At 41.3% G+C, this 23,421-nt stretch overlaps 3 protein-coding genes across 3 annotated transcripts; 1 reads left to right on the top strand and 2 right to left on the bottom strand.

Annotated features, from left to right (window-relative positions):
• Positions 1 to 1,512: 1,512 nt before the first annotated feature.
• On the bottom strand, positions 1,513 to 11,152 carry fam193b (family with sequence similarity 193 member B). Its single transcript, XM_071923054.2, has 10 exons — positions 10,890 to 11,152; positions 9,546 to 9,824; positions 8,512 to 8,698; positions 4,773 to 4,991; positions 3,892 to 4,303; positions 3,561 to 3,744; positions 3,172 to 3,405; positions 1,974 to 3,039; positions 1,795 to 1,870; positions 1,513 to 1,651 (listed from the first exon to the last, which is right to left on the bottom strand). Exons 1-10 carry the CDS (start codon positions 11,043 to 11,045, stop codon positions 1,555 to 1,557), a joined length of 2,910 nt encoding a protein of 969 aa, XP_071779155.1. The 5' UTR covers positions 11,046 to 11,152; the 3' UTR covers positions 1,513 to 1,554.
• Positions 11,153 to 12,567: 1,415 nt separating this feature from the next.
• Positions 12,568 to 17,035, top strand: mxd3 (MAX dimerization protein 3). The gene is made up of 6 exons (XM_071923055.2): positions 12,568 to 12,689; positions 13,395 to 13,494; positions 13,669 to 13,698; positions 14,261 to 14,375; positions 14,982 to 15,147; positions 15,709 to 17,035. The coding sequence occupies exons 1-6, from the start codon at positions 12,620 to 12,622 to the stop codon at positions 15,825 to 15,827; spliced, it is 600 nt and encodes a 199-aa protein (XP_071779156.1). The 5' UTR covers positions 12,568 to 12,619; the 3' UTR covers positions 15,828 to 17,035.
• Positions 17,036 to 17,792: 757 nt separating this feature from the next.
• On the bottom strand, positions 17,793 to 22,524 carry prelid1a (PRELI domain containing 1a). Its single transcript, XM_071923047.2, has 6 exons — positions 22,429 to 22,524; positions 21,408 to 21,527; positions 20,974 to 21,199; positions 20,765 to 20,878; positions 20,341 to 20,419; positions 17,793 to 18,367 (listed from the first exon to the last, which is right to left on the bottom strand). The coding sequence occupies exons 2-6, from the start codon at positions 21,497 to 21,499 to the stop codon at positions 18,246 to 18,248; spliced, it is 633 nt and encodes a 210-aa protein (XP_071779148.1). The 5' UTR covers positions 21,500 to 21,527; positions 22,429 to 22,524; the 3' UTR covers positions 17,793 to 18,245.
• Between the last annotated feature and the right edge of the window lie 897 nt (positions 22,525 to 23,421).

Below are 23,421 nucleotides of genomic sequence, written 5' to 3'. Positions count from 1 at the left end.
TTTCTCATCAAAGAAGGATATTCAAGACTTGGACTTCAGATACGTTAGCAGAGGTGGAGGGTGCCACCAAGGTCACAGTACTGTGAAGATAGTAGCATGGTTGAAAGTATATCACACACACAACCCCCAGAAATCATGACAAAAGGCCCTAAAAAAATCACTGAATATGTACAAACATTGAAATAATTGTGTGAAACATTATGTGATAGGTCCCAACTTTAAAATGAACTTTGTGCACTGGTGTACCTTCAACTGAGAGAGCTGTGTCACTGCTGGAATTTGAGGGTCAAACTAACAGTTCAAGGGTGCCGAGACAGCGGTAGGGGACTCAACCTTTCTTCTACTGGACAACAGATAGTAGAGTGTTGACAAGGCGTCAGATTATAGAGCTAGATTATAGAACACCATGGAGGAGATAATAGTTCAAGTTTAACACCAAGGGAGGATAGACATTGAAGCAACAGACACAGTGAACTTTGCCCAAGATAGGATTCGGGGACAGCATCTTTTTTTTTTTCTTTTTTTCTTTTTACATATCATGCATGGGGAAATTTGAATTAACCCATTACATCTTCTAAAGATGCATCCTGTGAGCCAAGTGTTATACACAGTAAATTGATTTTTTTCTCCACAAGTTTATATTAGTGTTGTTGGCGTACTGATAACTTTGCAAACATTCATGTTTTTAAAAAAAACTTCATTTCACAATTTCATACAAAAAGATAACAGCGTAGTAGATAGGCCATCAAGCGTTGTTATTTCATCTTTCTATTACTGATTCCTACATAATTGGTTGATCATAATTAAAACTTGAGCAAGCTATTCCAATTAAAAACTACCAACAACCACCAAATGCACTGCAGTCTGCTTGCGAGAAAACATTGAAAGGATAAGCATGGCGCAAAAACACAATAGTCACCTCCATGAGACCAGAATGCCATGAGTCCCCCGCATGAAAAGTGGAGGGTGCAAGTGTCTTTTCCCCCAAATTAAGCTCACAAATTGTCTTAAGCTCCTCCTTAACAGGACATTCTTCAAACTGTCAAATATTCTAAGCTGAAATATCTCTAGTGTCTAGTGAGATTGGTGTAGTGGGAAATAAGCTAGAAAACCACAATCAATGCACAATGTAATAATGGATGAGCAACAATATTTTTAGAGCACCAAATTGAACGTATTGGAATTCAGAGGTTTAACAACGTTAAAATGTCCCAGATTTGCGATAAAAACATATTTATTTCATGTAAGGTAACTGTTTACATACTACATAATTAAGCACATGGATGCAGTGGATTTAACAGATGTGTTTTTTCCATTTTGCACCTCTCATTTAGTGAACATTGCAAAGATAGCAAAGGGTAGAGTTGGCCTTGTGAATGATCCCTGGCTTGTTAGCCGAAAGTATTTCAGTCTTCTGAATGGAAAAAATGATTTTGAACCAGGGTCCCTTGGCTTAGTGAGGAAGAGAAGAAAATAGGGAATGAGAAAAGGCCTCAGGCCAAACAGGGTTGAGACAGTTCATGGTGGGAAGTTTTATTCTGGCACGCATCCAAGTTATTGAGCTGCATTTGAAGGAACCTTTTTGAGGCTAAAGTTGGACCAATTCACCGCCACCTTCTGGCGGGTTTGTTTTGCAGAATCAAGGCAAAACCTAGAGTGAACAAAGAGACAGGGAGACACAAAGAGGAAAAAATAATGCCAGGTTTTAGTGATGCAAAAACAATAAATCAGTATAAGAAGTTATGCCAATGTAACAACAGTATTCTTATACAATGCAGACGGTATTGAGCTTACCTCTTAAAGTATTCCACCTCCCGATCAATCTCATCCATTTCTGTTGGATCCACATCTTTAGGGAGAAATACATCATCTACGAAATAATAAGAAAAAAATTAGATGAAAAAGTTAATTCCTTACAAATAATTAAAAACATGCATACTGTGGTGTATATAAAGAGATATAGTTTAATGTACCAATAGCACTGCTGGATTTTTCTCCCTTGTTCTTGTTCTTCTTATTTTTTCCCTTGGACTGCTGCTGCTGCTGCCCATTTGCTGGAGTGATGGGGTGAGCTTTTCCGTCTGAATCCTGCTCAGATCGGCCTCCCCGTGTCTCTGTGTCACCTTTCCCCCTTTGTGCATTGGAGAGACCGCTACTGGCTCCATTGGCTGCTTGTCTGGATGATCTGCCCTCCTCAGTTTTCTTGGGCCCATTTCTCTGAGTGTCCGCAGAGTGCTGAAGTTGTTTGTTCCCGCCTTTTGAGCCATTAGAACCCATTTCAGCCACTTTAGACTCATTGGTTTTCTGCGTTTCATTCCCGGAGACAGCTTTGGTTGGTTTGTTGGGATTCTGCTCTGACGTAGGCTGCTCCTGTCTTTGCTGCTGTTTTTTACTCTTCTTTGACTTTGCAGCACCGGCGCCAGCTGTGGTGTTCTTGGGATCGGGGGCGTCCTCCTTAGACTTAGCCGTTGCGTGGGCCGGCACCTGCGGGATGCTTTCGGGTCCAGTGGAAGTGCATCTTTCTGGGGAGCGAACCCTTATGAGCTTGGAGAGGCTCGGGGTAGTATGCAGCCGCTGGATGTCCTTGGGCCCAGCAGTGACCCCTGCTGCCGTGGTGGTGGTATTGGAGGATGAGATAGTGGCTGTGTCCTCCCATCCGTTAACCAGGTCCAGATGGCTCTTAAAGGTTCCCAGTGAAAGAGGGGCCAAGTCAAGGTCTATCTGCTGCAGGTCAGAGGAACCGTTGAGATGGGACAGTAAATGGTTGCCCTCCAACGTGGCTGCCTTCTTTGGGAAGTCATTGACATCCAGATTGAGGTCATACATGCTGAAGGAGGCCCGGATGGAGTCCTTGATGGTGTTCTTAATCTCTTCCAGCCGACTGGTGAGGAAACTGTTGACCCGCTCGAGCTCCAGCTGAGGCCAATCCAGCAACCGGCTGGCTTCAGATCCGTCAGGAATAGACTCGTCAACAGGCTCAGACGGATCGGAGTGGGGGTCGCTGCCTGCAGCCTCCATGTTGCCCTGCTGCGCCTTTTCCTGAAACAGACACACACATATACGTACAGTCATGAGCGTAAACATAAGCACACACAGACACAAACACACAAAATGCTAAATTATTAAGTGATAATATATCAGATGGACCAAAAATTAATGAAGTTATCATACCTTCTTCTTCTGTTTGTGTCGAGCCCGTTTGGCAGCCTTGGCACTGTTGACGGGTTTGGGCTCAGAACTGTTGATGAAATCCAGCAATTCATCCACATCCCGGTTGTCAATGGCACCAGTCACTGTCAGTTCTGAGTCCTGACGCTGAGGCAGCTCCTCTTTACGCCTGGTCAGACGAGAGCGGAGCTTCTCTCGGATCTCAGCATAGTTACGGCTCGTTGGTGCAGCTGGAGGCTGTGAGCAAACAAGATATTACATACATTAATGAAACCCTTTCATGATTTCAGCTTTATAAAATGAAAAACAAATAAAAATACAAAATATTCTGTAATGGTAAAGAATACTCTTGACTACTTCAAAAGAGGATAGCAACAAAAGTTCCAAAGTACCGCATTGTGTCCAAAGAACTCGCAGTAGCAGCAGTCGCAGTACTTCCCATCCTTCTGGTTAGTGGAAGATGAGGCGCAGGAGCTCCTCTCAGAGCTGCTGTCTTCATCCTCCCCCTCCTCCAGCTCAGACGGAGGGTGACACAAGGTCCCATTTGTCATTTTGTGCCCCTTACATGCCTGGTCCCTACAAAAACAATAGATTGACATGAGCCATCACAATGGCAATTCCCCTATTTCACAAGACATTTGGAGTCTGAATCACCAGAGCTAAATAGCAAATTTCTCAATTTCACTTTGTCAAAAAAGGCATTGTTTGGATATCAGTACTAACCTGCAAGCCCCAGCTGTTAGATGGCCTACATTGGAGGAGGCCACTGTTCCCCCATTGTGTCCATTACAGGGGTGGTTACAGCCCATGAGAGAGGTGCCCAGTTTGCTGTGTTGTGTGTTGACGGCCGGAATGTGGGAGTTCTTGCAGGGGCTCGGCTTATGGAGCGACGTGGGGCTGTCTGGACCAGAAGAAGCGAGTTTGGCTGTAGGGCCGTGCAGGTTTGGTACCAGTGGGGAGAACGGAGCGTGGGCTGCCACACCAGTGCCGGAGGAGGAGGTTACGTGGCCATGCTGCCCAGAGCTCTGCTTAGGGGGCAGGAGGGAGGAATGCTGGGAAGACAGGCCGGTGGGACTATTGGGGGGTACAGACAGGTCCGAATGTTGATGGTGGTCACTGGGGTGGAAGGCTTCACCTGGGAAAAGGAGAAACAGAATAAATCACTTAATCTTTCCTGTTTATCTCTACTGTAAACCGTCCAAAATAAGGCAAAATGCCCAAAAACATAATCTTAATAAAAATAAATAAATCTTTGACAAAAAATGCAGTGAGTGTTTGTGTTTAGGTCTGCACAGCTTTTTCATGGGATGTCTTACTGCCTGAGGAAATCTATACAGTCCCTACTCCAAGTGTTTGAAAGCCAGTGGGTTTCAATCATGTGCCAGTGAGGCCCAAGAATATGCAGTTTTCATTCCAACCAAACATTACACCAAATAATTTCAGCAATTAGATCTGCCCTCTCTGGTTGAAGGTGTGATACTCAGTAAAATCAGGGTGTAGTGTGAAAACCTGCATGAGTGAAAACCACTGTGACAGGAAATAACAAGTACATAGGAACCGTTTACTTTTGCAGACATGCACAGAGTCAAAGAATCGTTCCTCACCTGGTGGGGTTGGTCGACGGCACATGGTCTTGAAGTGCTTGGGAGTGGTCTTACAAAGGTCTGCTGAGGTAGACAGGGGGTTCCCAGCAGAGGATCCGCTGGAATTCTGGGATGAGGGGTGACTGTAGGGACACACTTTGGTCCCTGACGTTTTAGCAGATTTCCCCGGCGCCTCATGAGGTCCTCTTTTCTCATGACAGGCTGATCCCCCTGTTACACCTGGGGATGCAAAAATACTTCTTTAATGAAAAAGTGCCACTGATGTCAGTATGATTTTCAGTTTGTGGGACTAACACAAACTTTGTTGGCATCAATATTTTGGTTCAGAGACAGAATAAATCACAGTAATATTATGTCACTTTTTGATATTTGTATGTTGTTTTGCTTAAAAATCCCTTATTACGCTGTGAAGATTTAAAGGTGCAATAAGTACGATTTTTACAGTCCCACAGCACAAAATGACCATAATATATCTTTGGGGAGTTGATAGGATTGTTGATCAATACCAATGACTCAAGGATTACTTTGCCAGGTGCTGAGATTTATGGCTTTCAAAACTCACTTTCCGGACCGCACTGTATTTTCAACTGTTCAACGATGGAGGACGGTGCTGTGAGCAAGTGACGAAGGATAAAAAGCTTTGTTCTCAAGCCAAAAAGGCAAATGACAAAGTAGTACTATTATTACAGTATTTTAATTAGCTAGCTTACTCATCACTATTGTGAAAATTTAACTTTATGTTTGTTATTTGTTCTTATTGTTGATTAGTTAGATCAAGATGGGCTCATTCTCTGTAAAGTCCTTTAAGATATGCATGTGATGAAGGGCTATATAAATAAATTAACTTGAAGTTGCACTGTTAGCTGAGCCAAAGACCTGTCGATGTTATTGCAGTTCCCTGGTTGCCGATAGAGTTCGATAAAAGTCATAGATTACTTAATGCCCCCTTAAGAATTTGCTACAATACGCACTGAAGTAGATTAAGCGGCTCAGTTCATATCCCCCTTGGGACAAAACTGGTTTGCTATTACTTAGTGTTAAAGGACTTAATATCTTTGCTCACCAGGGGCTTTAATTCAGAGCGTTGCAACCATTTTTCAGGAAGTGCCATATCAAATTTCTAGAAATAGTAAAATATGCCATTTCTGATTTAGCTTTGTCTGTTCGGGAATGGCAGAGCTCCGCTCAGTGTGTGCACATGCTCCATCATTTATAACTGCTGTCACTTACCCTAACCTGAGTGCTATTCAGACAGATCACATAAGCTAGAAGTAGCAGAAGAAAGTAGTAGAAGTAGAAGAAAAAATGCAGCTATGTACTAAGTAACCTCTACCAAGTAATCTGATAATATAGTAATAGCCTGCACATACTAAACAGGAAAAAAAATTAATCAAATGCACAAAACGTAGCTGTCTCAAATGTCATGCTTATTATTTTATGAAAAAGAATCTCGCCCAATCAGAAAAGCTACTATAAAGAGTTCTCAGTTCTCTTCACAATTACAGAACACCCATCAGCTAACTCTGTGATGATTAGCAAACATTTTATCTAGCTGGTGCCAGCTGACTACTGTGCCAATAAAATCTCAGTATTTTAGTAACTCTTGACTTAGTAACCCTATCTCTTCTAGGTTTTACCTGCCCATTAAACTTTAAAGCCCGCATACGCAAATATTTTTTCCAGACCACCTATATGGAAATGCACTATCTATTTTATTTTTGTATGCATTCTTTAGATAATGCATTAGACTGAGCTCCAATGTGCCCTTTCCTTGATGAAGGCCTCTGATGGGTTACAGTAGCCTTACTGTTGTGCTCCTGGAGATTCTTCTGCCCCCGTCCCTGCACAATACCAATCACACTGGCAATATACTACTTAAGCCTCTCCAAAATCCAGGGGGAAAAGCCCTGACTTAAAGGATAAATCTGGTGATTTGTGACCTGGGCCTCATTTTCTCATCATGCTGATCAATTCTAACCAAAATCTGAAACTTTGAATCACAGATTTCCTTAAAGATACTAAAGCAGTTATTTTTATCTTTTCTTCAGCAATGAAAAAGTATATTTCTTATAGGGTCCATTTTGGAATGGGACAGCTGTTTTTTTTTTTTTTTTTAAGGAGCTTGCACAGGCCTGCAGACACATATCCTGTAACCCAATGTCTTAAAGGATAATTCCAGCCATTTTTTGACTTGGACCATATTTTCCCATCACACTTATCGATTCAAACCGAAATCTTGTCAATTCCTTCACTACAGAGCTACTTACATCGTGTTTGCCTAGCTATCTAATACAGTCCTATCAGACCAGTGAACACTCATAAATAAAAAAAATGACGCCAAAATTTTCCTTTTCAAACACACTGCTCACCCTGAAATGTCTATAGTTACAACGTCTATATTTACTTTTCAGTTTATCCACTGCACTACTGCACTACTTTACACAGCGGGAGCACACATGAAATTTTGTTCTGTCCTGTTGATTGATGAGGCAGACAGGGGCACGAGTCTTGACAGCTGAAGCCGAAGCTCTGGCACATGTAGACATGTAAACAACAAAGCGCTAAAGCAATGGCCAAGGTAGCATCAACACTGCACAAGTAAGGCATGACTTAAAGTAACTGTCATTTACATCTATTAACTGACATGTCATTACAGAGTGAGCAATCAATGTGTTGAAAAAGACACGCTCTAGGTGCTTTTGGGGTCGATTTTTGGAGTGTCCATTGGCCTGATATGACGGCTTTGGAGAGCTGCGCGCCAGGCAGGCAAGACAGAAGTAGTTCTAATCTATAGTGAAGCAGTTGATGAGATTTTGGTTAGAATCGATCGGTGTGATGAAAAATTATGAGAAAATAGGGTCCATGTCAAAAATGGCCAGAATCATCCTATAAACTTTAAGCTGACGCTCTGATTTCCAATTTCCTTTCCTTTGCTGTAACCTTTATGCCAACACCGACTATTGATATAGAAATCAGTTCATAGCACAGCTTACTTAAATTCACATTTTCTAATGGACAGTTCAATATTCTCATCAACAAACGATAAGAAATTGATTCAGAAAACTGTAGTTGTAACTGTAATGTTGCTACACAAATACAAAAGCAGATCTTCTGGATTAAATATGGGTGTGAATATGAAGCTTTTAAAATCAACTAACAAGAAAAGATTATTGACAATTAATATTTTTTTTTATCTGCAGCATTTCCTATTTGATATTTATTACACACAGGCCATATGAATGGTAATCTAAGCCAACTCTACTGCTTTTGGTTAAATCATGTAGATGTTTCATTTTCACAGGAAATTGGGTCATTTTTAAATATATCTCAGCAATATGAATGCATTTAAAAGTTTTGACAACAGGCACATCTAAAAACTATTATTCCGCTTTTCACGATGCTGAACTCTGAGGAACTTAGAAAGCAGAGCCTTCACAAGATGCCTCTTTATTCTTCTGAAACATGCCAGACAGACAGAGATTTACTCATAACTGAATACGCCAACAGCCATGGAAGTCTGTGACTAGTATTAAAAGAGAATTCAGGTTATTTTTGACCTAGGCCTTATTTTCCCATCCTGATGAGTGATTCTAACCAACACAGCCTGAAACTTTGGATCGTGATGTTTTCAGTGAATTCTGTCGCTGTCATTAGTGTGACCAAATGAAACGCTTCATAAAAAGAAACAGGTAAAACATGCGACCAGGGAGACCCGCTGAGGAACCCTGTGATGACAGACCTTGCTGCGAGTGTGAGGAAGCGTTGTGGTTACAGTGGACCCCTCCGTTGGTGTGGGCAGAGTTCCAAAGCCCCGACAGCTTGTGGGCTGACAGGAAGGAGCTTGGGTCCCAGTCCACCGAACTCTGCTCCGGGTAACCGTTCCCACAGCTCTGGGACTTACAGGAGGACGAGTGTGACAACGGTACCTGAATAAGGAAAAATAAGAACCATGAGGTTAACCGCAGGGCTGATTACATGGGCCTACGTTTTGACAGTTCTAAGTGGCTAGAAGTGTCAAAATGCTTTCCTGTTTCTAATCTTGGTAACACAGATTTATGGAGTATGACAGGATGAGGGAAAACATTTTAGAGATGTGTTAATCGATCTTCAGTCAAAAAGCATGAAAAGGATCTAGCAAACGGACCGTAGAGGACTGTGCTGCAATCCTGCCACTCTGCTGAACTACCATTGTTATTTAGCACTTGCCGGTGCGCCACGAAACGACAACAACAAAACACGACCACAAAAAAGGAAGAGATCTTGAGTAGCATGTTCACCTGATAAGGCTTGAAAGCAGAGCAAGGCGCAAGGATGATGATAGTATTGGTTTACATTAAGTAAGACTTCATAGTTTGCATAACATGGAAAGTGTTTATGTAAAATCGACCAAGAAAACAAAGTTCATAGCTGTGGCTGCCTTACTCATGCCAAGGAAATGAGACACTTAATATACAAAATAGGACACTTTTGAAGAGACAAAACTTACATTGCATGCAATAACACAAGGTGGTATGTAGATAGATAGATAGACAGACAGATAGATAGATAGATAGATAGATAGATAGATAGATAGATAGATAGATAGACAGATAGATAGATAGATAGATAGATAGATAGATTAAATGGGCAAGTACATACAAATACCCTCTGTGATGAATGAAGATTAGATTACCTCTGTCGATGGAAATGTAACACAGTTTGACTAAGGAGTAATGAAAAGAAGTGATGAAAGGGATCTAGCAATATGACCCAAATCAGTCCCCTTTTATTTACCGCCGTAGGCTGCTCCTGAGTGCTCCGCCTCTCCTCCTCTTCCACACTCTTTCGGCAGCTCTGACAGATCCACAGAGGCACCTCTCCCAGCAGTGACTGGGACAGCGAGGGCACCGCATCGGCGAGCTTACGCCCCGGCACCTCCCGCAACAAGGCCTGGGAGAGCGCAGGCACAGCGTCAGCCAGCTTGGTCCCGTGGCCCCCGGGGAGCCCGTTCGCAGAGCTTGCTCCCCAGTCCTTAAATTCACGGTGGCACAGGAGGCAGCAGGTGTGCATAGGCTAGGTGGAGGATGAGAGGATAGACAGGTCAATGAATAGCCTATCATGAGCAGTCTTATGGCTGCTGAAAGAGATTCATATTTACAGGAAGACCAAGTAATTCAGAAACTGTATAAGTACCTAGACAATTTGCAACACATTTCTGTTCTGTTAAATCTCTTGCATTTCTAAATAAGTATTGTTGTAGGTACACAGACATACAATGCATGTGCTACAAAATGCAATCAAGCAATGCAAGTAACAATCAAGCAAGTAGTAAAGCGGATGTCAGAAGCTAGGTTAACTAGCTGATGGAGTAACTGTGGTTCTGCCTGCAAGCATACGAGGCTGTTTCTTTCAGTTTTGTGGTTACTTTCACCTGTGAGCCTGTTAACTCAGATTTAGGTAGATAACAACTGCATGGACTTTTAGCGTTTCCTTGTGTCGCATTCGTTTCGTAGAGGGTGGTTAAGTAAAGGGTAAATTATAAAGAAAAGACCAACGAGGTCAATAAATAACACAGGGCAAGTTTGAGAGTTAGCCGTTACCCTCAGAATACGATGTCTCCTTCAGCTAGCTACTTAGCTAGCTGGTTAGCAACTGCTGGTTGAGTGACTATTGTAGATGGGTTAAAGTGTAAGCAATAAGCATATTTGCAGCACGCTAGCTGGCGATAGCCTGGCTAGCCTACTAGCTAACGTTAGCTGGATGGGTGAAGAGTTCAAAACGTTGGAAACAGGACGACTTGTCCGAGGCACAATGTCACCTGTCCAGCGGAGAGGGGCTGCAATGCTAGTCACACTGCCTCAAAGCCTGATGTGGATGCCTCCTTTCGCTAAGGTAACGTGAAACGTATTATTTATTTAATTACTTATCAAATGTGCCAAACGACGTGAACACTCTCTGCGTCCCGATCAGACTATAAATGGCGAGAAATAACTTTGAGCACAAGGAAGCATGGTGGAATTGTATCCTTGCATGATCTACATAAATAAAAGCACAATGGAGGATGCTTGGATTAGCAGAGAAGTGTTAGCTCGGAGGCTAGCTAGCTGTTTTTGCAGTGAGACGCTCGCTGCTAGCTACCTGGTTCGCCCTGGTGGCCAGTCTATCCAGCCCTGCATCTCCGCCACCACCGCCAGCTGCATCGCCGGGAGAGACGGGGTTCTTCGATATGGTCTGCTGTCCGGGCACCAGCTCCTTCTGCCCAACCCCTTGCTGCTTGCTTTTCTTTCTTGCCATCACACGGGTGTTTGTAATATCCTTTGGCCCAGTTTGCACCAGTTTTGATTATTTTAAGAGCACAGTTTCGTTTCTTCTTGGACCTCAAATGTTCTCTATCTCCTCCAGTCAAGACAACAGTCAATATGGCGGAGTACTGGCACACTCTGGAGTTCATAGGTTAAAGATACTGCTGGCAAAGCGGCTTCACTCTCTTCCGCAGAGTAGAACTGAAACCTCGCTCATGCGTTGAAGCTCGACGCTGCCATATTAAGTGGTGGCAGTCCTCCCACTGTCTGGAGTGTAGCATATTTACTATGAGCGCACACAATAAAACGAGCATTTCATTATGTTCAAGCATATGACGATGTTATGCCAGATCTCTAAATACGTATGTATATGTAACGTAGTATCACTCCTTTCTGTATGCGGCCTAAAAAGTGAATTTATATTATGTAGCTGAATCTGCAGGTTATAAATATAAAATGAAAACGCAACAGATAAATGGTGGATACAATATGTTTGGGGGTGGAGTTGAAATGAAGACCTTTTATTCACTCAATAGAGCCATGGTCTATATCAATTAATGGAGAGGGAGAGTAAGCAAAAAACAAACAAAAAAAAAACAAATAACTTTTCATACATATACTTTCAATAGAGCTAGACCTGTGTGTAGTTTGCAGATGGACAGGTGATGCATCGTTTAATTAATGTATTTTTTGTTGTAGATCAAACAAGAAGTGAAAATGTGCATAAGTAGAATATGTAGGCCAAATGTTATAAAATAAAGGCGCGCTGTGGAAGTTTGAAAAGGAGTGGTCGAGGAGGGGGCTTTATGATGACGTCTCTATATGGTGTCTCGCTGCCTTCAAATGCTTTCGGAAATATCGCTATTACGACCTAAACGCACATGAACGACCCAAAAAGGTGATAAATACGAGTGGGAAAGCGGATTTTACTTTGACACCCGAGTTGCCAAGAAGTGACGTTTAAGGGAGAGAGGGCATGAGAGTCTTGTTGATTGTTAAAGTGATATATTTCGTTATTATACATTATTGTTGGGCATATTGGGCAAATAATTAGCATTGCTGTATGTTTCCATTTTAAAGCAGATTTGTCACATTTTTCTGTTTACTAAAACATCAACCGAATACATGCACATTTACTCTTTATTCTGTGCTGCTGTTGCCGGGTGTTCAACCCCCATGAATCGCAGTCTGTAGCACTTTTTGAATTCGCATGGCGATTAAAGTGCTAAAGACTGCGATTCATGAGTGCTGGACACCAGGCAAGTGCTGCTGCACAAACTAGCTCTCAGTTGCTTTATGTCTATAATAATCAAACAGCAGCCAATGCTTTTGTTACAGGGTCAATTTTGTTGGTATTTCCGACCAAACGCACTTAAATGCACGGCAAATCGTATATAGGACTTAAGAGCTCAGAAGTAGGAGCTTCCGCGGAGCACCTGAAGGCAGCACCAGTGTTGGGGTTCGTTGAACTGTGGACGTAGCACACATAGCTACTTCAAGGCTCTTGACGCTAGTACTACAGTAGGCTGAGCTGCCCGCGTATCACTCAGTTTAAACAAATTTAAAATGGAAGCGAACATTTGTAACATCCAGGTGCTTCTGCAGGCCGCGGAGTTTTTGGAGAGACGAGAACGAGGTAATTATTACATGACAACTGTCAGTCTACGGGGAGGGAAGTTGGTTAGTGTTAAAACAACAAAATGCACAATGAAGAAAATGCAAACATGCATGCAAAACATATATGAAGAAGTAATAAGGGACAATTGATTCACAAATCATCGAGATCCTAGCTGTAAGGTTGTTAAAGTCGGTCTTCCCAGTCTGACTCAGTGACCTACATATCGCTCTCATCTTTGTACTCAAAGGCGCCAATTCTGCTCCAGTTTGAAAATGTATTGCAGCGGCGCTGAGCGCTGATCACAATAAATGAAAGTGAGATTGAGGGGGCTGTATTGCAAGTTTCATCCCGTTTCTACTCATTGTAGACAGTGTATCTAAGGTGGATGTTTCTGCTTGTGAAGCTATAGCCATCTATTTTGCAAACAGTTACTGTGTGATGGCGCCAAAAGCAGGAAACAAAACGTCAGGCTGGTGATGCTGATGACAACACCAGTGTTTCTGTCTACGTCAATTTAGTTTACTTGTTGCGAATGCTATCTTAAAACTTACATTGGTAGATACTAATACACCGTTCATTTTAGTACTCGATGCTGCTAATGTTACTTGTGATGGAAAAACACATTAAGCGTTAACATTACTAACATTGAAAATCAAAGCCAGTGCACTGATGTTGGGTATAGCTGTTTAACACAGGTGTGTGTGTGTCATCTTTCCACTACAGAGGCAGAACATGGCTATGCTTCACTGCTGCCTCTCAGTCCAGACGACTCCGATAAGAGAAGCAAACAGAGGAGCAAAAAGATATCTGCTGGTGGCAATAGGTGATTGCATTCATAACAGTCTACTGGACAGGAGGGTGTGGCTCTCAAACTTGACATTTAGTTTTCCTCAACTACTACAGCTTTATTCACTATTACCTTACCAAGTCTTATTCCTAAGCAGCAATAATTCTCGCGCTTGTTTTTGAAACTAATTAAACTCTTTCTTAATTGCAGGTCAGTTCACAATGAGCTGGAAAAAAACAGGTACGAAATATTTAGTTGCATCAAAAAATCTTTTTAAGTCACTGATTCTAACTCTTGTTAGTTTTGATTGTCATTGCTTTGATTTATTTCCTTTGTAGTTTATATTATTTCTGTTTTCAATAGGACAGATGACTTGCTTTAAAGTGGCATCTGGATCATTTTAGACCTTGATTTTAAAATATAATGGGATTCCTTTTTATTTCTATTAATTTACTTCTTCTTCTCTTCTTTCTTGTGTTTTAAGTTTTGTTTTACCTATTTGTAATCTCGGCACCATTGAAACAGAGGGCTCTAACCCTCAATGTATTTTCCGAGAACTACATAAAGGTTGAATGAATTCATTTGCATATAATTCACTACATATGAGTTAGCTAAAGATTGTAGTTGTCTGTGTTTCATCTCAAGAGACATTTATTATGTTGGTGATAGTTAGAAAAGAAGCAGAACAGAGCCTTGTTGTGTTTATTGTTATTAAAGCTCCTATAAGTGTTCTCTTATATTCTTAAATGTCTTATTTGCGCTTGCATTGATAGTGCCAATTGTTGCTTGTTGTGTTGTGCAGACGAGCTCAGCTGAGGCACTGCCTGGAGCAGCTCAAGCAGCAAGTTCCCCTGTCATCTGACTCGATGAGGAACACCACCCTCAACCTGCTCAGACGTGCACAGCTTCACATAAAGGTAAACACACCGCACTGTCACACAGTAAGACTTTACGCTCAGATTGCACTGCTGGCGGAGAGAGCATGATGTTGAGAGGATGAAATGAAGTCACACATTGTTATTCACTGTGGTATTCTGCTTTGACATGCTGTTCATACTGGCTCCATGCTATTTTCTACTCTTAATTTCCATGTGATGTTGCCATGTTTGAGAGTTACTGCTCTGTTATTGTGCTTTCTCTGGCAGTGCTTAGTGCTTTCCTCTGTAATACTTTACAGTGGCTTTATTCCATTGTATTAACCTATAGAGAAGTAATGCAAGTAGTAGTACATAATATTACTGTGTAGGTACTTGATGACAATCTCTCTAATACATAATGTACTTTGAACAGTGTAACACACCTTTTGAATGACCTCATTAAACCAGTGTTGTTACTGTATGTATTAGGGAGAATTTTTTTTTTACCTGCACAGTAACATTGTGTACTTAGAATACTTTCCCACAGGTTAATACACTGGAATAAGGCCACTGTGTTACTCTTTCCTCTTCCTTATCCAGTGTCAGTTGTGTCTGTAGTACTGGCCGGTGCTCATCTCTCTCTCCGCCTCTGTTTCCTCGCCTCAGAAGCTGCAGGAGCAGGACGAGCGCGCGGAGCAGCTGAAGGGCCGCCTGCGCTGGGAGCAGAGAGAGCTGCGGGTTCGGCTGGAGCAGCTGCAGAGAGGCACAGAGAGGATGAGGAACGACAGCCTGGGGTCCGCCATGTCCTCCGAGAGGTCCGACTCCGACAGAGGTAGGACTGTCCCGTCTCAGTCCTTCAGTCGAGATGATTCTAAGCCGCGGCAAAGCATGTTTGAAGCCAGTTATGTTGGCAGCGGTTTCAGATTTAGGTTTAGTCTCAGAGGTGTTAGTTTCTGGCCACATTTTAGTCATAGGCTGTTTTGTAGGGTTTGTCTTAATCTGCAAAATCTCTTTCGTTAACTCTGTCACATCCAAACCAGTCATATTTTTGTTCTATTTCTCTTTGTGACATCTATATTGGCTACAAGTTTAGTTAAATTTATGACAAAGATTTTAATGGAAATATTCATTTAAGCTCTCTGTCTGAAGGCAAAAGCATGTCTCCTAATGAATTCAAGTCGTGACACCTTTGTTCATCACCAGGCTGAGTCATTGTAGTATTTATTTTAATTGGAGTTTATGGTCCCGAGTTTTTGATATTTATGTAATATGTTTGTTGATATTTCCCTTATTTGTCACCAAAATTAGCACTGTTTGAAACACAGACTAGAAACTGACACAAATGTATTTTTCTCTGCTAACGGGATTTGACCTGTGGTTCGTTCTATTACAGAGGATGTGGAGGTTGACGTGGAGAGCATCGTGTTTGAGTGTGTGGACTCTGATGGACTGAGTGTGACACACACTGACGTAGACCACTGTTACTCCAGCATGGACAGAGCCTGGTTATGACAGCAGTAAACTCAGCTCATTAACCTAACGAGGAGGAAAGGAAGAGGAGAAAACATTCCAAAAAACGAGGCAGAGAAGAAAATGGAGGACAAGGGAGAATGGAGAGAAAATGTTACTGTACAGTTGAACTCTATCTCTGACAGAAGGGGGTAACTTTATAAATTCTCCTTTTCAAAATATGTAACAGAAGTCTGACTACAAGCTAAGTGGTGATGTTGGGCCCCAATGAGCTGTGTCCATTTGCACTGAATAGCAGTTAAAATCACTGGGCTGGGATGGACAACACATTACACATATCTATAAATATCTACTAGCATCATCAAGCAGTGGCATTTTATTCCAAAGCCATGAGCTGTGTGCTTGTTATCACGTACAAGCATTCAAATAATTTCACTCCGAGTTTTTAAATCTTTCAAGGGCTGTTTTATTCAAATTTTTTAACTTATTTTTCAGTATTATACTGAATTCTGCCTTAAAATGGATTTGGTCTACTACTATATATACAGCTTTTCTTCAGCACTAAGCTCATATTTCAAGTCATAATGTGTAGCATGCACTTATACAGTAACCTGTACTATGTATTAATGATAATTGTCATGTATTTTATTCTTTTTCCTCTGTTGCACAACACATTCACACATTGCACTTGTTTTGTCTCAAAGGGTTGTGGGTATATCAGTCTGAACAGTGAACAGAAATAAACTGGTCATATTTGCACATTTTATATCTGGCAATTAAGCAATTATACCACATACTCATTTGGTGTATTTGTACACAATTAGTTTGTAATTAAGTGCAAGAATATCGATGCTTATACCTGTGTTAAGGACAAATGGTGAAAGAAATGCAGTGACTCCTTGCATGGGTCTAATGATTAATGTTATGTTTTTATTAATTGCTAATATGAACTTGAATGTTTCTATGTCTTGTTCACTATTACAATTATGCACTTCATTGCATGTGCATTTGTCAATACAATGCCAATTATGCATGCAGCAGATTCACCGTTGTCAGGACATGGTCTACTTGTAATCATTATGCAATTTCTGCTGTATTACAAGTATTTGTATCTTATTCATTACTGTGTATTTAATACTCTGAAGTGCATTTTGCCTTCTAAATTGTATATGCAAGATGCCTTATTACCTTGTCACAGTATGTATGCATTCATCTGTCTCTCCTCCCAGTAATATTATGTAGCATTTTTGTACTAGTGTATGCTTTTGTATGAATAAATATTTTCTATATTTAATACATGTTTCAGATTGTATTATACAATGAGACATTCATTCCAACTGAGATGGTGTAACAGTGCAAGAGTAGAGCTGGAACAAAAACCTAAGACTAAGGGACAGCTGCCCCTTAGTCTTCAAAGAACTCACAGCATAATGGTTAAGAAAAATTATATTTATTGACAAGCTGATACCATTGCAAAAGTAAGAGCATATCTTTACAGGGGTTTTCATTAGATTTGACATAAACTGAGAATGGATGTACAAAACAAGGTATCATTTTTGCCTTTTATACACTTTGAAGCATTTCAAATTTAGGTACAGATGCTGATATCCACTGCAATCAGGTCTTATCACAATATCAAGTGCAGAGTGACAGGCCAAACCGCTGAAGTTCGGAGCACTCCTTTTCAAGCTTTGACTGCCAATAAAGTGGACCCATCATCACAGCAAAAACTTCAATTTGAAGCAATGAAATATTTTGAATCGGAAAAAATATCATCATGAATCGAGGTGCGAGGATCAAGTTAAGATTGGGTGAGCTGAACTAACAGAAACATACCGAGATTGTATGCGATTAAAACAAAACATTAACAAATCAACACAAATTTTCAACATGAATTTGGATAAATCATAGCTATTCTGTGGTAATGCCAGCTTCTGTGTGAGCAGCTGTTAAGAATAGGTCAAGTAGAGAGGTAAATAACATGAAATACTTTCAGTGTTGTAATAGAACAGTAAATAGGGCGTACTGTAGATGGGCACAGAGGTTGAGCAAAGATCGAGGGAGCAGGTGTCGAGGTTGATGAAGTGCTACTACCATTTTTATGGCGCCCAAGAGCTGCGTTCAACCGTCCTTTGAAAGCTTCCTTTCCTTCTCTTCTTACTCAAGAACTACTTGAGTATCAATGCAGGCAGGTCGTGAATGTATCTATGGTATATACTTGACCAGGATGAGGTCTTCTAGTATCAAAAGGTATAATCAGTATAACAGAGGAATAGGAGGCTGGAACAGGCTCTTGAACCCAGCTCAGGCCTTTCATGGTCCACCCACCATCTCAGAGGCGTCTGCCCACCACCGGGATCAGTTTGTCTCACCCCAGATAATAAACTGGACCATGAGAGGGGGTGAAGGCAAATCTGTCCCGGTGTCAGTGGCAACAGAACCATTGATTTCTCTAACACATCACACATACTGTTTCTTCTGGGCATGTGAGGCGAGGTCTTTGGCTTTCTCCTTAGCTGCCAGCGCCGTCTCCCTCGCCCGCTCTGTAGCCGTTTCCGCCAACGTTCTGGATGGAGTTTCACCTGCAGGAGTGATCACATGTTGTAGTTAATATTGGTTCAGTCTTGGAACGGTGCAATTATCCACTTCAGTAGAAGCACTACTGTCCCTTTATAGTTTTGAATTATGTTATAAACAACGCACTTTAATGATGATATCAGTATAATTTGCGTTGATTCTCAGCTTTTACAATCGGAGTAATTTACTAAAAGGAGATTCACATTCAAGTACTGATCCAAGTACTACTTAATTAACCATCATTCATGTCGCCTAGTACTGGCCTATTATAAAACAATCACAGGAACAAGTGAATCACTTGTGTTGATTTATTCATTTGATCAAATTGTTCACTGACCACTGTAGAACAATCCTCAATCAAATGAAATGAAAATAATAAAACAGAAAATTGGCTAGAGGACATAGCTTGCTGAGTGTGAGCGGAACAAACAGCAGCATCTTCACGTCAGTCGGCTTCGCCTACCAGTGTCAAGCCATTTAAAACTTTTTGAGAAATATTTGCTGCAAAGTTTTTGGACGTTTTTAAGTTTTTTACACTTCTGGTATTATTCTGGCTGTCTTTGGCTGGCTTGGTCAGCTGCTTCACCTCTCCTCCACTCTCAACATGCCAGAAAAACCTTAAGTTGGCACAGCTGGCAGTTTGCTTCACTCAGCTCCAGGAATTGCCACCCTGCAGGCATTTTTCTACCAGTCGGAAAATATTTTAATGTGCCAAAGCTTATGCCAATAAAGTAACATTATCAGGATGGATTAATTTGCTGTTCCAAGTTTGAGTATCAGCACCACTCCTGATATTGGTGCACTTCTAAAAAAGGATACCTATAGTTACCATATGGAGTTATTGGTATTTTAGGTCATTATAAAGTTATTTAATTGTGTCAAAAAGCTTGCTTCAAATGAGAACAAAAATCAAAGTGATTTCTTATTGTTTATGGGAATTTGTACTGAGGAAATAAACTGATCATCCTTTAGAAAAGCAGAACTCGTGTACAAATATCACAGAGAAAATGATTTACTCCATTGCATTGTAACATATGCTTTCATTCAATGGAGAAAGGTATCAAAAAGTAGCTTTTTAGCATTTTAGGACTGATATCAGGATAAAACATTTTCAGTCACTGTGCCATCGTGCCAACGTCTCAGAAGAATTTCTTTGCAGCAAGTCAGCAGCCAGTAAAAAACAGATGCCAAACAGATGACAAAATTCAGTGGCATTTGTTTCACAAATAACCTGAGCCCATTTTCAGGCCTAGAGAATGCATAATTTTGAGAACTTGTCCATGGAATACATTGGAGCCGAACTAATTTGGTGAGCGCAGATTCCTTGTTTATGCCTGAGGCATAAAATGTACAAAAACAATGGTTTGGGCAATTCCTTTGTTTGAGTCATTTTCAAATACTCAATGCAAATTATGGAGTTCCTGGCAATAAAGATCTAAAATAAATGACAGATGCCCAGATTCAGATTGTCTTCTTCAATGCAAATCATAAAATTTAGCTGGCGACTGAATACTTGATAATTACTGTCTTATGTGGTGATGAATGAAATGAGCAAACACAATTTCTAAGTGAACTACCAATATTCCAAGAATGGTCTCATTAGCATAAAGTGCAAATATCTGATCTTTCTAATAACAGCTTCTATGATTAGGACTTTGGACAATACATAATGTGAACATACAAATCAACTGAATATTTAACATTTTTAAAAACAGTTTTGCATATTTTGTACACAAGGTTTAGGCAAAATCAGTCTCCATCAAAACTTTGTCAAAATGTTACTGAACCAAACTGTGAGCTGAGTGTATTGCCCAAACACATTCGTAGGGTAATTAACTATCAAATCTTCTCAAGTTATCTCAGTGGATTTATTACATTTATAGCTGCATCATAACTGAATAACCCATCGCTATGGTGATAAGGGACTATATCAAATACAGCTGGATGAGGAACAATCATTAACTAAATGACAATGTACCTTGCATTCTGGCCAGGACAAATTCAAAGCCTTTCATCGTCTTTGTAACACTGGTCTTGAACCTTGCGAGGCCGAATTCCTGAAAAAATGAGGACACAGGTGAAGTCAATCATGATAGGCAAACCTCTTGTGTTGACAACACAGCTCACATCATTACTCATTCACTGTCTTATGCTCTCAAAGCTTTTGACCCAGCAGTCACAGTTGACAGCAGCTAGGGGCGTCTCTGATTCCAGGTCATAAATCATTCAGCAACACAAGTTCTGGCAAACGATTTCAACTGCTCAGCTGTTGCGTCTTCACATTGTGTATTCTATTACTAATTACAGCATGAAACATATGTGGGCGAGTCTCCCTCCTGGAAGCCCCACACCACTTTTCCTGGGGTGTTATGTAGTCTAGTGCTCCCCTTTGGCCCACTGACCTGAATAGCTCTGGAGAGCCCATAGACGTTGGAGGAGATCCAAGCCTCTCTTTTTATCTCTGTCCAGCTGCCATTCTCGGGGTTAATGTGGTACTCGCACCGCTCCTCTACAGACTGGGGCAGAGAGGGGAAACAAAACAAAAGCAACATGAAGCCCAGTTCATATTTTGTGCGTTGGTGAATGCATGTGGAAGCAGGCGTCGCGGTACCATGAGGCGAGCGTGGCTGATGTTCCACGTCAGTGTGGTCATGGTCCTGGTCTGAGGGTCCACGATCGAATCCTCGATGATGTACGCCTTGCTGGCCATGTGCTTCGGGAGGTACCGCTCCATCCATTGAGGCGCCCGGCTAGTTTTGGTCAACAGACGTCTGGAAACGAGGCAGTTGGCTGGAGTAACCTCTCGGAAAATGATGTCCTCGGTCAAAACATGGTTACTGGGGAGAAGAGAGGATGTCGCTTTCAAAAAAAGGCAAACTTTTCTGTGTACTGTGTCTGTGTCACTTGTTAGGTGGTGTAAGAGATAGTCTGATTATATAACTGTTTACACACAATCTCAACTATTTATAGCAGTTTGGCTAAAGGAGATTAAGCAAAGATCGAAGGTGAAAGTGTATCCTATCCACAAATATCTACTCTCATTACCTGTGAGGGTTGGGATATCGTTGCCAAAATGCAACACACACTTGGTCCCAGGAGCTTTTCAGTAAACCTGCACAGCAGAAATACTTCACCATTGTTCCCTCCGTTTACTTTGGCAAGACCCTGTGGAGATAAGTGGGGCGTGTTAGTGAGCTACATGTAGCTAGATGTATGCAACCCTAGCTCTCAAATGATAAAGCAAGAGGACAGTCAGTGACCCCGTGCATATTGGTGACAGCAGTTATGGTAAAGACATCAAATATAGGCTGCGACAACAGTGTGAAGGATTGGAAAACAGACTAATAGAGTTTTGGAGCTCAGTCAGTCTGGGCAAGTGAAGCCCATCTGTATCGGGAGCAACAGAGTTCAGTTCAGTCTGTAAAGTGGACGCCGATCGATATCGGAATTTACTCAACGAAAAGAGCAAACACGGGTACTTCGAAATGCACAAATTATACAAATAAATCCTGGGTTTTATGTAGGGGACTTGTGACTCATTACTGTTTCCCCAAGAAGGCCTTAAATGAATGAGAAAAATGAGCGGTGCCAAGTTTGAACATTGAGATATGCACTAAAACATAGATTGAAGATACGCCAATTCTAATTTCTTCAAACGACAGCTGGCAATTAACTAACCTAAGTAAAAAAGTTAAGGCACAAAACCTTTCGACTAGCTAAATTAACTACCTAACCTGCTACCAATCCTGGCATGGCATGATTAACCGCAGGCTAACTGGCTAACATTATAACCAATGACCGATGAATATATAAACGGTGACTAACATTAGAGCCACTTCTGCTTCCAGCCGGTCTAAACTTGCGTTGAAACGTTGTCGGTCACGTCCGCAGTCCCGCAGGCTGCCGAAAGTACTAGACAGCTACGTTAGCATCCCCGCTAGCATTAGCTTAACCTAGCACGTTATCGGGGAAGCAAACGCCGTGAATGAATTACATAACTTGACACAATTCCATTGACCGATATTCACTAAGCAAGTTCATTTAAAAAGTAAAGACAGATAGTTACCTGTATGGCGACACCATTCAAAACACAAGTGTTCGCATTTTCTAGTCCTGCTAGGAAAAATGTAGACGAGCAGCTACATGTCAAAATGATTTGGGCCAAAAGGAAGGTCAAGAATCGACGGCATATCCGGTTGGGACGTACAGCAAATGCAAAGCCCGCTTTGAACACTAGAGGGCAGCAGGCGACCGTGCAAAAACGTCACGTAGTATTAAAGCGTTTCTAGTATCAGAATCGTCGTTTTTGTCACCTCTTTATCAAATGTTGTGTCTCATATTGCTCAAACTATAGAAATTAATGGAGAGTGGCACCTCTAAGGCTCCTCGAGAGGTGTACCACTCAGGAAACACTCACTGGAACACAGCAGAGTTAAATATAACTTGAGCACAAAGTGGGAAAGCATTATAATGGGTACCCTCTTTTTTACAATTATCCCCGTTAGTATTCTGCACTAGAGGTCAGACAATTAATCAATTCTACAATAAATCAGGTCTTTTTAAAAACATCTTATGGTCTCTGCACAAAGTTCTGCAGTGTGGGTCTAAAGCCTAATGTGACCCCCTGGTATGTGCTTTCCTTTAACTCCTCTTCCCAGTCTTGTATTGTTATATAGTCTATTCTGTTGTTCTAAATTTTAACAACAACAAAAAAAAGCCTAATGCGTGTATTGGGGGTCCTTGGTCTGATAAAAGGGTTAGAGCTTATGTAATGACTGTAACAAGCTCCTCCCAAAAACTTAACCATAAAGGGATAGATAATTACATAGTTTTAAACTTGTAAAACAACACAGGCTGAAGTCAAGAAATCATTAATGCAGGATCTGGAGGTTCAGCAGTGTACTAACCCGAAAGGCTTTTTCTCTCCAGTAAAATGAATCACAGTTTGAAGCCCACAATGTTTTCCTCTACCGTTCACTCTAAAAGATGATTTATTAGATGTTACTCTGACCCGCTGTTTCAAAGTATTTTTTTTTGTTCAAGATGCAGACTCCAAGTT

The sequence above is a fragment of the Centroberyx gerrardi genome, chromosome 16 (assembly GCF_048128805.1).
Source record: "Centroberyx gerrardi isolate f3 chromosome 16, fCenGer3.hap1.cur.20231027, whole genome shotgun sequence".
Lineage (NCBI taxonomy): Eukaryota > Metazoa > Chordata > Actinopteri > Beryciformes > Berycidae > Centroberyx > Centroberyx gerrardi.
Note: the sequence above shows the minus strand (reverse complement) of the source record. Positions and strands in the feature narration are given on the sequence as shown.